The 16,649-nt window shown below is 24.7% G+C and overlaps 1 protein-coding gene across 1 annotated transcript; it reads right to left on the minus strand.

Moving 5' to 3' along the window:
• Positions 1 to 345: 345 nt before the first annotated feature.
• On the minus strand, positions 346 to 2,024 carry LOC137828290 (protein CENTRORADIALIS-like). Its single transcript, XM_068634786.1, has 4 exons — positions 1,666 to 2,024; positions 1,409 to 1,470; positions 1,026 to 1,066; positions 346 to 928 (listed from the first exon to the last, which is right to left on the minus strand). The coding sequence occupies exons 1-4, from the start codon at positions 1,864 to 1,866 to the stop codon at positions 711 to 713; spliced, it is 522 nt and encodes a 173-aa protein (XP_068490887.1). The 5' UTR covers positions 1,867 to 2,024; the 3' UTR covers positions 346 to 710.
• Positions 2,025 to 16,649: the final 14,625 nt, after the last annotated feature.

Raw genomic sequence — 16,649 nt, forward strand, 5'->3', positions numbered from 1 at the left:
CAAAATTTCATTCCAATACAAAATTGACAAATAATTTGGTTTTTTGGAAGAAAAATTATTCAACCCTCTCGTACGTCGTACTATCATGTGTTAAAGATTCTAGTGAATCTCAGATCTCTGATTGATTACAAGTTAAAATTTTCAATTTATACGAAAGAAATAATAATTAACACTTAAAATTAGACTATATTATAATCTCTCCTCCTTGCTTAATCAAGATTCGTTTCCTTGCAAAAAACTTCCATTTCCACAGACTTTAAAAAAACAAGGAAACAAAGTGAATTTAAACTCTAGGTTACAGATAGAAATAAAAATTATTATTTCACATAGAAATATAAATCTCTAGGTTATAAGCATGATGGAACGGATAAGGATACATGCACCACCTTCAAATTAACTCAAATACGTGACATGGAGAATTGAAGAGAGCTCCATTTTTTATGAAGGGTTATATATAGTTATAGGAACGTTTAATTTCCACAACTCCACCCTTACGACACAACATAATTTTTCTCAACACCATGTATGATTTTTCACCAAACACAGATCAAAACACACACCCATCTAAATTTTATCTGCTTCAAAGAGTTAATAGAATAAAAGATAAGATTTCTGCAAGCTATTTGAAGGCACATGAGGGTTAGAACTGAAACTACTCACATATAGGCCCCTACGTGAAGATAACTTATTGAGTACATTGGTTAGCCATACTAGCGTCTTCTTGCAGCAGTTTCCCTCCGTGCATTGAAGTAGACAGCAGCAACAGGGAGGCCAAGATCGTTCTCAGATGAGAATTTGCGAGTGTTAAAGTGATCCCTTGAAGAGGGTGGAGTAACACACTGCCTACGTGTTTGTTGGAACAGGACAAACACAAACCTGTGTATCCCTATGTAAGGCTTTGGCATTTCATAGCTCACCAACACATTCCCTACCCAAAAAAGAAGGGTGCAAAATATGGATTAAGTATATATATGTGTGAGCATACATTTTTCATTTTTAGTAGATATTAATAGATAGAAAGTTACCAAATGAGGCATTTGTTGTGCCTGGAATGTCTGTCACCATCCTGCAAAAGGGCTCAATTTCAACCATTTAAATAGTCTAGGCTGAAACCTTAGAATTGCTTTGCTTTGTTTGCTTTGCACAGTAGTATATATATATATATATATATATATATATATATATATATATTATATAACCTGAATTTTCTTAAGATTAATTCTACCAACGACTACACACCAAATTCTGAATGGCATTGACATTAATTCTTCTAAGTTTACTGTTTCAGAGTTTTTCCTTCTCTCATTTAGAATTGGTTTGGTTTTCAGGTAATGATGATACAGATTATTCAGCCAATAAATCAAGCAAAATATAAATGGTTAATTTCAGGCAATATCTATTCAAGTACCAGTGCAAATGCTCTCTCAGATAAGGGTCACTAGGGCCAGGAACATCTGGGTCTGTCATAATCTGCAAAGAGAAAAGGAGACATTTATTTCAAATGATTGAAGTTATGCGTACATGATTGAAGTTTCGAAAGAATTATGAATAAAAAAACACACATACATATAAAGTTCTTTTTTATTCAATAAAGAAAATAAAATGCGAGGAAAACGAGATTAAGGGGTTATAAAAATATACATATATGTGTGTGTATATATATACCAGTGTAAAGAAGGACCTCATATCTCCTCCACCAATCTCAACCCTGGGCCTTGTGGTGACTGTGGAAGGGAAGAGTTCACTGCCATTGTAGACTTGCTTCATACTGTAAGTCACAGTCATTTTTATGTTTGGAGTGAAAGAATCAAGAACATCTCCTATGACTCTCCCAATAACTAGTGGATCTGTCGATACCCTTGCCATCGTTACAGCAACAAGGAAAAAGAGGAAATAGAAGAGTGGGAAAAAAATAGAAAATATTACTTGATTAATGGTGAAGAAAATGGGAGCATGAACTACATATTTATATCCTCTCCAAGGCTACTATTAAGATAGGTTTCTCCTTTTTTTTTTCTTTTTAACAAAAATACATGTTTTGTTCTTCATCTTTTATCTTACTGTAGTTTTTTTAGCTTAACTTTTAGCAGTATTTTTCATTTTTTTACTATCTTAATTAATGAAATGCATGCATTTACGTGACATTGATGTTGTTAATTAACTGAGTCTTAATTGACAATTAAACATCTCAAAACCTGTCATTTTGAACGAAGAGGAAGAATAAAAGTTGCAGTAAATATAAATGAATAAATTGGTAAATTTTATTCCGGCACTGAGAAGAGAGAAGGTTGTTCTTTGTTCATTCTGTTCCTGTTTTACCTCTGCATATTCTCACGATTAATGTGGGTATAATTATACTTTACATGATAAATCTATTTATTAAATAGTAATTAAAATTAGAGAAAAAAAATTAATTAATTACTATAATAATTAAATTAAATATTATTTTAAAAATTAAAATATTATTTATATTTAAAATAATTTTTATTATTAATAAAAATTTATAGAATAATTTTAAATTGATATTTAAATTAACAGTTTTAGCTACTAATATTTTAAATTATAAATTAATCTTAATTAGTAATTTAAAAACTAATTTAAAATCTAAAATATTTGTTACTAAGATCTTGGTAACTAATAGTTAAATATCAATTTAAAAATTATTTTATACATTTTTATTAATAATAAAAATTATTTTATATACTAATAATTTTTTTAATTTTTAAAATTATCTCTAATTTAGTTCAATAGTAATTAATTATTTTGATTTTTAACATTAATTACAATTTAATTATTTTGTTGAGGTAGTGTTAATAAGATTAATTATTAACATTTTCCCCTCCTCCCCACTATGTTACCTAAAAAAATGTTGCAAAGCACATTTTTTATTCCATCAATACTCAAATAAGAATCATCTCTCAAAAACGTTGCTATATTTCGGTTAGAAATAAATCTATAAACTTTATGTCAAAGAAATCACTGTGAAAAGAGATTTTCAATTTCAATCATAATTTCTTTTAATACGGGCAAAATATTTCACTTTAAACTATATTACATACTCAATGTAAGAGAAAGAAGTTATGGTTAATATGGTTGATAAATAATCTTAATTTTAAAATGTATGATTCGAAATATAACTTTTAAATGTATGATTCGAGATATAATTTTTAAGTTATGAGTATAAATAAAATCCCATTATAGATATTGCTATCTAAATTTATCTCAATCCTTGACTAAAAGTTATTCCGGTTAAAAATAAATAGCAAGACAAAGTTTTCTAGGGTTGTTGAGGATAAGCTTGAAGATTCAGTGTTTGAAAACTAAAATTTGTAAATGACTTTCTGTATTATGAAGGTGTACAAAAATAAGAAAATTTAGATTCGTTGGTAGTAAAATTATCTGTTAAATTTTGTTTAATTTGAATCTTTATAATTAATTTCAAAAATCATAGTTTAAAATTGACTTGATGAATAGTGTTTGTTTTTTGTGTGTGACTCTGGTATATTAACTTAATTATTATCAGTGTAACCATTATTTATATATATATATATATATGTGTGTGTGAATTTCCATTCGGATACCGCTTTTAAAATAAAGAAAAGAGTTAATAATAAATTAAAAAGAGTTGGAAATGACGGTGTAGATGATGGAAGAGGTGAGTTGAATAAGAAACTTCTGAGAATTAACAGAAGTACGGAACTCCAACCTTGGAACTTCGTTCAAGAATTCTGAAAATTTAATATTTATAAATATGAGTAAAATATAAACAAATTTAATAAATTTTTGGGGAAGACCTTTAAGAGGTTATTTATAAATGGTAAAACATATAACTAAAATGCAAGAAATTTAATTAATGAAAAATTGACCTTTTAAAATTTTAAAACAATTATAAATATCATTAAATATTAAATACTAGTCTTTATTTAAAAGTTACATATAATATTATCAAATAAATTTATTGTTAAGAAAAAAATAATATATGTAATAAATGTGTTGCATCATACTATTAGTATAAAACTACGAGAGAGAAGAATCTATGCAAACAATTTCGTTTTTGTAAAATAAAAGCAGTGTTAACAAAACAATGACATTGAATATTCTTTATTTGTTTAATAAACAATTTATAATGAATATTTTTCATTAATAACATTGAATGAAAACTTATTATTATTATTATTATTATTATTAATGAAAATATTTATAAAAACCAAATATATCTTTTGAAATTCATAAAATATACATCATAAAATTAAAAAAAAATATCCAAAATAAATATATATACTCAACAAAATTATATTTGATTTTTTTAATCATAGAATATTTCATTGGCTGTATTGTTAATCTAAAAAAATTAATAAAATAGTCAATATATTCTCTTTATATTTTTAGAGATAATTATTATTAAAGTTAAACTTATCAGCATTATCCTAGTTTAAAGTTTTTACTCATGTTTTATATCAATGGAATAATCATTGTTATCAGGAATTTAGGTGTGTGGAGATTATGAGTATATAGTTTTTTTTTTTAATAAAGGTTGAACTATTATTTAAATACTTTTATATATTTAATTTTTTGTCAATAAAAAAAATATTTATAAATAAATAATAATATAAATTGTTTTTTAAATTTTAATATGTATATATTATATATAACTTTCCTCTTTCTGATTTAAAATATTTTCTTTTATATTTTTATTGTGAAATGAATTGTTGTTGAATGACATGTGAAAATAAAATAAAATGTATTGAAAAAAAAATAAGCTAAGTACATTTGTTTTATAAAATTGAATTAAATTTAAAGTTATTTTTTAATATAGTATCAAACTATTTATAAGCTATATTTATTGAACTGATGATGGAAAGGAATTAGATTAGGTTTAAAGTTTATTTATTATTAAAATGATAAATAAAACTATAAAGAATTTAATGCGTACTTACTTTAATAATATACATATATATATATTCTAATGAATTAATAAAGTATTAGATTAGAAAAGTAATGAATAAAATATTAGTATCTATAATAAAAATATACTCCAAATAGGAGTAGTACAATTTGAATCTACCTGTCGATAATTTAGGGTTAGAAGCACATAAAATGTGTGGAATGCGAACGCTGACGTCATCAGTTTAGAGTGTTCGACAAGTGTCGAGAGCAATTTATACAGTCATACCCAAATCATTACACGTGTAGGTACATGAGTTGCAGCCAAAAATTGGGACACTCTTTGCTCTTCATAACCAAATGTTGAGGGAATCTAATACCCACATCAATTTTTATTAAAGATACTATCTTCTTTTCTAACCATAATACCAATGTTAATTTTATAAATATTTTATTATTGGATTAGCTAGTACTTTTAAAAGCATGCCAAATTCTTATTTTCTTACACTTTTACGGGTCTATAAACTAATTTTAAATTTTTTTATTATAAAAATAAACTTTAAATCTAATTTAATCTCATAAAACCTCTTAATGAAAAGTTTTAATCTCTACTTCAACAATTAATGTTATTAAGAAAATATAATTAAGATGAATATGTGATTTGAATTTAAGAAATATAATTAAGTATCGTAGGGGTCCATTGAATCGGTTGTTGATTGGGTAGTGGTTGGAGTCAGAAAAAGCAGTATGCGTAATAATGCATGTTCGTACATCCTACCTTTAGCAACTTGTCAAATCCTTTCTGTTTTATCACAGAATGAATCTTTTATTTCTTCTTCCAATAATATACTCTTAATAATTTTAATTATATTCATCATACAATATAAACTATATTAGATAATATGCATCGAAGATTCTATTTAATAATTTTATTTAAAGAATTTATCCCAACCATACTTTTAAAAAAAAATATCTCCTTATTGGGACTTGAGACCTTTCCTATAAATCAAATTTACATTCGGTCAACAAAACATTTATTTAATACTTTGAATATGAAAAAAATATTATACTTATGTTTCAAACATTTTTGTCTTCATTATAAGATGTTTTTAATTAAAAGTATGTTTTTCTAATAAACCACCATTTCACCCATATTTAATCACTACTCATTTTAAAATACCAATATGTACGTTCATATTCTAAAAAAAAAATACTTACTTTACAACTCATTTTAATAATATAATAATATGTTTTTAAATTATAAATAAAAAGACATGATTAAAATATTAATTTAATATATAATGTAAGTTGGAAATATGTCATATTTATTTTGTGAAAAATTTAAAACTTATTAAAAAATTAAAAAAAAATATATCAATGGTGTTTTATCTCAAAAAGGTAAATAATATTTTTTTTTCAATTGATTTAGTTTATATTATTTATAATTAATATTATTATTATTTCGTATATAATTTAACATTGTTCCGAAACTAAGGTTAAAGATAGTTTATATACTTCTTTATATTTAATTTGTAAAAAAAAATTAAAGATAAAATTGTAACAAATTTTATATATTTTTTATACTTTCAGACAATATCTTAAATAAAATAATTGATTTTAGTTATGTTATTTATCGGATTTTAGATTAAAAGATATGTGGCAATTAATATTATTATGACACTTATGGTATCCTATTTTGGTCTCATTAAAAGAAAGTCCTCTATTTTGATTTCCAATTTTCTAATTTATTATTTGATCTATATTCTCTCATTTTTCTTTTAAGGTGTCATTTCTCAAAACTGATTTATATTTTCTATCCATTTTCGTCTCTGTTTTCCCCTTCTTCTTATAGTATCTCTTTATTTACCACAAAAACAAGAAAGGCACGAAGTCTCAGTATTATTATATGAATTAATTTTTATAGTGTATTAATGATATTTATACACATACATTGCTTCATGTTTTTTACTACACATAAGTTTTTTAATATTCTTCATACATAATAGATCTCTTTCTGGTCCCCTACATTCTCTCTCGCGCACACACACACAAAGGGTTTAAAAAATTAATATCAATCAATATTTTCAAAGAATAGTTGTTAACTAAAAAATATTTTAATATGAACTTATGCCCAACTTTAAATAATTAATTAATAAGATAATTGTGAAATAATGATAATGATTAGAAGTAATGAATTCTATAGTTTATATAAAAAATAATGAATTCTATATTTTTAAAGAGTTCAATATGTTTCTCGTTTCTCTCCTTATATTTAAAATTGATTTTCATTCTTAATTTAAATTTTATATCTCTTAAATACTAAATAAGAAAATGAAAACTACTAAAATCTTTTACATGATAAACACTGATAAAAATGCATTTTAATAATTTTTTACTATAATTAGGTAGTCCAAAATTTAGACTATAAATAAAGATTAATTTTACATTATAATACATGGAAAAAATTATTTAACCATTTTTAATATAATACATGTATTAAAAAAATCCTTTTAAAACTTAGTCACGTTTCTCACTTTCTTTGGCATGTGAGTAAAATTGAATAATAGTTAATTAGGTTATGTTTTTATATTCTAAATATTATAAACGAATATTTGTATTTTCAAAACCTTTTCTAAAATGATTCTTTTCTTACGGTGTTGGCTAAAAGAAAGAAGTATCTTAAACTATAAATAATTTATAGGAAATTAATTTAAATTTCAACATAAAATTTTATAAACTGATTTTAACGTGGTCAAATTCTCACATCAATCTTCCTGAGATAAAGTTTATTAAATAGCAAACTTTTTTTTAAAAAATTTTAAGAGAAAAAACATTCCTGTTGGAGATCCCACATCAACTAGATATTAGAGTCTTTCATTGTATATAAGTGGGTGCAAACCTCAACCCTTCTGAGTCGGTTTTATGGGGTTGAGTTAGGCTTAAAATCCACTTCGTAATATGATATCAGAGTCATTTCGAGCCTATCCTAGCGAGTAATTGTTGGCCTTATCAGGCCACCCGCCATCGGACCACCCATAATATATAGTTCCACGCACGATTAGAGTCTTTCATTGTATATAAGTGGGTGCAAACCTCAACCCTCTGGGCCGGTTTTATGGAGTTGAGTTAGGCTTAAAGTCCACCTCGTAATAATTCCCAATGTAATTCATAAAAAATATTTTAATTTTCTAACTTATTTTTAATCTGTGTAAAGTTAATTTTATCTTATGATTTTTTAAAGTCTGTGTAGAAAAACTAATCTAAACATGTGATAAGTCTGAAATGTGCTTTATTGATTTTTTTTTATGTACTAAATGATTATGAAAGTTGAAGTACTTTTAGAATAATTTGAATTAAAAGTAGTTGTGATAAGAATGTAAAATTAAGTGAGAGATGAATGTTATAGGTGCATAGTTAGGGTTTAGAGGGAGACAAAAACGAGCTTATAATCCAATCCAGCTTCGACAACACAATGAGTCGCATGCAAGGGAACAGTGGAACATCATGGGGGAAGGAACCTTACAGGCTTACACCACAAATTACATTTTACTGCTTTCTGGGTGGCTACCTGAATATTCTTCTGTTCTTTGTCCCCATTCTTCTTCTTCTTTTTTTCTTTCTTTTTCTTTTCTTTTTAATTAGCTTGAGCTTTATACTTTAATTTCTTAAAGCTTGTCTCTCATCATCATAATGATAAGAAAAAGAAAAAACATTTAAATTTTGTAAGAAATAAGGCTTAGTTAAAATTGAGAGAAATTTGCAAATTGATTCAATAATTCAACAAGAGGGTTTTGATTTGCAAATCGGGTAATCAGAGTATTTGATTTGTTTTAGGTTATATGTTTATCTGTTTTTTAATGTTTTTTTTTCTGTCCTGGAGATTTCACATCGACTAGAGATTAAGATATTTCGTAGTATATAAGTGGGTGCAAACCTCACCTTATAAGTCGATTTTATGAGATTGAGTTAAATTTAAAGTTCACTTCTTAATATGGTATCAGAATTATTTAGAACCTATCATAGCGATGGTTTGTTGGGCTTATCAAGCCACTCGCTATCTGACCGTTATCAGACCACCATAATATATAGTCTCGTAGTATATAAGTGGTGGGTGCAAATCTCATCTTATAAGTTGTGGTTTTATGAGGTTGAGTTAGGTTTAAAGTCCACTTGTTAATATTTTACTTGAATTATAATGATTGAGAGTCTAAATACTCTCTTTTATTTAATTATTTTTTATTGATAAAAAATAGTAAAAAAAATATGTGCTTGCATGAAATAAAGAGAAAATATTTCTTTTGAGATGTTTACTTTAATTATTAACGTGTTATGTTCAATTTATGAATAAAATTATACGAGCATAATAGAAATGAAAGGAAAAGGAACCCTAACCCTAGAGGTCGCGAAGGTTCACAATAATATTTGTTTTTTTTTCTTTAAAATCTCCCATCCGCATATTTTCTCTAAGAAATCCACTCCATATTTAAAACAGGTGGTTTTGTTAAGTTTTGTGGATTGGTATTTATTAGTTATAATAGAATTATATATGTTAATTTTGGAAAAAAATTAAATTGATTTATTTGTACATGAGAAATTATTAATATTGTGTTGGGCTTTTTTATGTGAATAGAGTGTTTTAACTTGATCCGGTGTTTCTTCCTGTACCCATCAATGTTCTTCCTGCATTCTATCAATATAAAAAACGATTTATTCTATTTTGAAATGACTGGAAAAGGTTTTTCAGAATTTTTAGAAAGTATTTTCTAAATAAAATTTTCATAACGTGTATAATACGTTTCAAAATATGTTTTTTAAAATAATTTTGCTAGAATGTATTCTAAAATTATATCTTCAAAATGAAACCTAGTTCACTACAAGAAAATCATGAAATAAAAATAATTAGAGACTAAAAATAATTAATTGTGATAGTGACTAAATTAGAGATATTTTTTAGATTGAAATTTTTTTTAGCTTCTAAATTAGTTTCTATTATTGTTAAATAGTTTTTAAATTGGTATCTAATTAACAACTAAGACTTTTTTTAATTATAAAATATTTAGATTCTAAACTTGGTAGCTAATTAGATACCAATTTAAAAACCATTTAACAATAATAAAAACTAATTTAGAAACCGAAAGTTTTTTTAGTTTCTAAAATGATTTCTAATTTAGTCACTATAACCACTAATTATTATTTTTATCTAAATTTAGTTTCTATTTCATGATTATCTTGTAGTGGTTAGATGAAACATTTTAGTGATTTTAACTATTTATAAACAGGGATACCCATAAAGTATTTATTTTTAATTCACTTAATTCTTTGATAAAAAAAAAACTATTTAACAGGATGCATAAAGAAATTTGACGGCTCAATTCCCTATCTAGCACCATTTACATCATTATTTCCCTATCTAGCACCCTTTTGTTTTTATTTCCCTATCTAGCACTCTTTTATTTTTTATTTCCCTATCTAGCACCATTTTAAAAATAAATAAATAAATAATAAATTATTATTTTTTTAATAATTTTAATTTTGAATGCATTAAAAATAAATATTTTTAATGTTTAAAATAATTAGAAATATAATTAATGAATAAATAAATGAGTTTTTACAAAATAAAAATAAAAATGTTTAGTTTAAAATTATTTTTTTAAAAATGAAGAAAATAAAAAAATTAAACTCTACAACAACATAAAAGTTGAATCTATAAACATAAATTAGTATTTATTTTTATTATTATTGATGATGTAATCATGTTAATTTCAAGTAAAAAATACAGGACATATTTATAAAAAAAACCGAAGTCAATTAGTATTAATTAATAGTGGACACATAAATAATATTGAAGTGTTTACCTAAATGCAAAATTCTAAAAAAAACTAATACAAATGTTACACTTAATGCTTAAAAATGAGACCAAAAAAATAAGTATAGAAAATAAAAACAGCAACAATAAAATAAAAACAAAAAATAGATATAAATAAAGAATGACAGAAAAAAAAAATAACAACTAAAAACATAAAAGATATAAAATAAAGGCAAAACAAAATAAGATAAAGATAAAAGATATAAAAAAAATTCAAACAAGATAAAGATAAGAGATATAAGGCGATATTAAATAAGTATATGTTGATCATAAAAAGGAAAATAAATAAAAGATGATCATTCATTTGATATTTTTACATTTTTAAGCATTTTTAAATGCATTCAGTGTAGCATTAAGTGTAGCATTTGCATTAGCTTTTTTTTTAGAATTTTGCATTTAGGGTAGACACTTCAATATTATTTATGTGTTCACAGTTAATTAATACTAATTGACTTTGGTTTTTTAATAATTATGTCCTATATTTTTTACTTGAAATTAACATGATTATATCATCAATATCAATAATAATAAAAATAAATACTAATTTATGTTTATAGATTCAACTTTTATGTTGTTGTATAGTTTAATTTTTTATTTTCTTCATTTAAAAAAAAAAATTTAAAGTAAACATTTTTAATTTATTACTTTTTTATTTTTATTTTGTAAAAATTCATTTATTTATTCATTAATTATATTTCTAATTATTTTAAACATTAAAAATATTTATTTTTTAATGCATTCAAAATTAAAATTATTAAAAAAATAATAATTTATTATTTATTTATTTATTTATTTTTAAAATGGTGCTAGATAGGGAAATAAAAAATAAAAAAGTGTTAGATAGGGAAATAAAAACAAAAGGGTGTTAGATAGGGAAATAAAGATGTAAATGGTGCTAGATAGGGAATTGAGCCAAATTTGACTGTTGCAGAAACACCCATCCATTTATTTAGTGGTTATTGAGAAGTTAGTGACATGGAGAGTTATATACAAAATATTGTTATGCTAACATAATCAATAAATACTGATTAATTTATATAAAAAATAATCATTATGTTTGTAAGGATCTAGAAAAATTACTTTAGAGTAGAATTGGTATATTTTAAATGACTCCTGAATAATTTTAAATGAAAAGGGCATATAAATATAAATTCAGGTTTTATTTTAAAAAGAACCACCATCTCTTTAGAAAGTTCTTTTCCTTTCCTCTCCCTTCTCTCTACAATTCTGACTTCCTCGTTCATCTGATCGACGATCAGAGTCCACCATCAGACTCCTGACAGTGAGTACTACAAGACTGCCCGATCAGAGTAAGTTCATTTTTGCTCTTCTCTTTGAGTCAAATTTGGAACTTGTTAGGTTGTTTTCTTCCTTGTTTGCATGTGACCCTTTTAGCTTCAGGGTTAATCTCTGTTAGCTCAGGGTCTTAGTGATATAGTTAGATTTTTTATTAGGACTTTGTGTTACAGGTTAAGTTACCTTTGGGTTCTTGGTGGTTTTGGAGCTCTTAGTGAATATCTTCTAATTTTCAGGTAAGGGAAGCTAGTCTTATTATTTTCAATGAAACCATAGGTTAGAAGATTCCGGATTTGGAGGTGACGTGGTCACCAATTTCAATTGTTTTTCTTGCAGGATTGTCTCTTTTGAAGAGTAAAGTAATATATTGACTGAAATGGTTGATTTTGAATCTTTTATATTGATTTTAAGGTGAATAATTTGTTGAAACTGTTTGAGATTGAAAGAGATTGAAAGAGATTGAAACTGTTTGATATTGAAACTGTTTGAGATTGAAACTGTTTGAGATTGAAACATTGAAATCTAAAATTTAGATATAGTAGATGATGTAGAATGTATATAAGTTTGGAATTGAATGAATTACTGAATGTATTTTTTGTTTCTTGACAATTTCAGAGCATATATATTTTGAATATTTCTTGATGATTCAGTTTATGAACTAAAATTGTCTGTGACAATTTTTAAAGTAAATTATGAGTTGATTATTTTGAGAGCTATGTTGATTGTAATCTGAATTCTGGTGTTTTTGAGATAAGTTATCAAACTTTAATTTTCATGTTGTGGCTTCCTCATCTTTTTATTAAATACGGTTGGATATAGTTGTAGTTTGAAGATAATTTTATTTCATTCTCCTTTTATTGTCTCTCTTTTTGGATAGTAAAACTTGATGTTATTTAGATACACTTTGGAATCCTTTTGATTCAAGACATTTATATGATTAGTGAATGAATTGTTGGGTGTTTTGGAAATTCTAAATTGTGGAATGATTTGATTGTTTGATGTGGGAGATTTTAATGTTTAGAATATATTTTTAATCAAAACATAGTATTTTCAGGAAAGAAAATACCGTGTTAAGATTGTTTAGGATGTGCATTGACTAGGGATTCGTCTAGAAGGAGATATCCTGACCCTCCTGAGATAATGAAATCATATAGATGAAGTTATTCAGGTGGTGAGAGTCGAAGGAGGTTCATATGAATGGGTAAGTTGTTTGAAAGATAACTAACTTGACCTGTTATATGAGTTAACCCTGTCATACTAGGAGAGATATGATATTGAGATTCTTTATGCGCATAACTGTGTGGATTTCACAATGAGGTAGTATGACAGGTGCAGATCTCTGAGTCTAAGTCAACGCACGAGTCTTCCGGAAGTAGAGTCAAGAGTCTATGTGTTATGAGTTAGTAGAAGTCCGACATATGAAATATGAATTTTATGAATGTAATAGCCACTTGATGATTTGAGAATTTGTATGAGACTTATGATTTATGTTTTTTTCTTATTTCAAAGTGAAACTTTATAGAATTTTGTCTTATATGACTAACTTACCTGTTATTTGGTTGTGTTGTTTCTCTAACTGTGATGATCGTGTATTTCCACGGGAGCAGATGAGATTGCAGCTAATAGAGCTCCTCAGTGAGCAGAAGGATTAGATAGTTTTAAATCGAATGCTTTGCTTTGTTTTGCTTTTGAACTATTTGGATGTATATATTAAATCCCTATGAAGAGGGATATATTTTGAGATACAAATATGAGAAAACAATATATGTTTATCTGTTAATTAGATATTGCATGCATAATATATTAGCAAATATGAGTAAAATTAGGGATGTTACAATGTTAATTAAATTTATTTATGTACAAAAGATGACAAGTCTTGATATTTTTGTGCAAAAAGAAAAAAAAGTTATTAGCAGTGAAAAACTCCTCCAAAATACATTTCTATTATGATTTTCAAATCTATAACACAATTTTGTTTTATTTTATATAATTTATTATATTTTTACAATTAAGAATTACCATAAAATATATAATACTTTATCATCATTTTATATGGATATATAAGAAAAAAGAAAAAAGTAATTTAATAAATTGGTGTAATAATAATAAAAATAATAATAAATAATTACGATAATAATTATAAGAATAAGTGAAAAATTGTTGAGGTTATAGTGTAAGATAATTTTTTAAAAATTAGAAAAAATCATGAATCTTTGATAACCTAACCATCTTACAAATCATAAAAGTCTTTAGTGATCCTCACACATATATGTTGATATATAATTATTTGACATAACAAGCAAATCTTAATTAAATGTGTGAAGACACGATTGAGAGAAACACTAACCAAACAAAGTACACATGAAAAAAAATAGTGAAGAGAGTAAGTGTACATGAATTCATTTTTAGATAGTTGTAATGGATAATCATTTGAAATTTCTTTTTTCAGTCTAATTGTGATTTGATATAATTTCTACATTGAACTATGTGTTTGCCTTAATGATTGAGAAAATATTGTTTACTTCAATTATTTTTCTAAAAGGAACCTATTTTTTTAGATTGGGCTTTACATTTGTTTTTGTTTCGCTTTAGGATAAACTAACATTTTAAGTTTGGTATGTTTTGATAAGTATCAAATATTAATATATTTTTATTCTAACTCTGGCCTTTATTTAAGCTCTTATAATTTTTTTATGTTATCTTTGTTAGTTCTTGTTTAATTTTTTAAAAAAATATTTTTATTATAATTTTACATTTCTCTTTGTGTTTTATTTTTAATTTTAGAGTGAGAAGAAGAATTCTTAGTCAAACAAAAGTTGATGTACTTAAGGAGACAAACCAATTGATCATAAAAAACATTCATTCAAGCAAATCATCATCTCGCTCTAGATGGTGCTTACATGAGAAATATGTGATTTGATAAAATAAATAATGAACAATATTAAGATCACATGGACACCATTGTTGCTACTCTCTAAGGGTCTGTTTGCTTCAAGGGAAGTACTGTTCACAATGATGGAAGTGCAGTGATATCCCCTATTTGGATCAAGTGATGTGCGCAGAAGTGTGAGGAAGGATATCCACATGAACAGTGAAAATCATATTCCTCTAATATGCAGAGATTGTTGTGGAAAGACACGTCAGCATTGGTGATTTTCCTAATTTACCCCAGATTTTGTTTTGACATGCTAAAGAGAAGGCAAAGGAAAAATAAACAAGACAAGAAAAAAATAAAAAAATAAAGATAAAATCATATTACAAAACAAAAATATTAAGTATATTTATAATAAAAATAAAATTATTAAATATAATTATATAATCAATTATGAATAATATATAATTGATTATGTATATAATTTCTATAAATTATTTTTTAAATATTATTATTATTTTAATATTTATATTATTATTATTTAATTTTAAAAAAATATATTAATTAATTATTTTTTTAAAATATAAGAATAAATTTTTAATCTTAATATTTTATTAATTAAAAAAATTAAAATTTCAATCACACTCTCGTCACATCATTTACAAACTTATTATATTTATGAAAAAAATTCATGTACAAAGAATTATAAGAAACTCGTGTTTTTAAAAAAAATAATTATTCATCGATATTGAAAGTAATTTACAAAATTTTAATTAATCAAATTTATAGAAAAATATTTCATATTTCATTATTCAAATATTTTTAAAGACAAGGATAAATTTGTAAACTTACATTTTACACTTTTAAAAAAAAATCAAAATTTCTTCACAACCATTCCATTAATCACAAACTCCCATAAACTTTCCTCACATATCTACTTTAACATACCCCAATCCAAACAACCTCACTTTCTTCACACTTTCCTCTCACATCCTCACACATCCACTCCCTCAAATCCTCACACATCCACTCCCCAGTCCAAACACACCCTAAGGGTTTAGGGTTTAGGGTGTGTTTGGATTAGAGGTTGTGGGTGAGTGAGAGTGTGAAGAAAGTGTGGAAAAGTTTGGATTGGGAGATGTTAGAGTGGATGTGTGAAAAAAGTTTATTGAAAAGTGTGAATGATGTGATAGTTGTGAGAATATTTTAATATATTTTGAATAGTGTAAATTGTAAGATTACAAATTTACCCTCTTGTATATAAATAAATAGAAAAATGAAATATTAATTAATTTAAAGATATTTAAGTTAATTAAAATAATTAGTATTATATTATTTTATAAAGTTTTAAATTATAACATTAACAATTTATGTCATATAAAAAAAACCTACAAATTACAAATTTTTATTTTCACTTCTAAAAATATTCATTTTAATTTTTTTTTCTTATAAACAATTAAATCTTATAACAAAAATTACTAAAACATTATTTTTTAATTTTTTTAATGATAACATTAATAATTTATGTGAAATCTAAAAAAAATATTAACTAAACATTATCAAATTTTATTTCCATTCTGTAAAAATATTATTTACAAATAAATAACTATTTCTTATAAACAATTTAATTTTTAAAAACTAATAACTATCTACATTTATTATTAAAAATTCAAATTTATTCTCAATTCTGTAAAAAATATTTCTGCCTTTTTTAATTCTAACATCAATAAT

The sequence above is a fragment of the Phaseolus vulgaris genome, chromosome 7, assembly GCF_000499845.2.
Source record: "Phaseolus vulgaris cultivar G19833 chromosome 7, P. vulgaris v2.0, whole genome shotgun sequence".
In the NCBI taxonomy this organism is placed as follows: domain Eukaryota; kingdom Viridiplantae; phylum Streptophyta; class Magnoliopsida; order Fabales; family Fabaceae; genus Phaseolus; species Phaseolus vulgaris.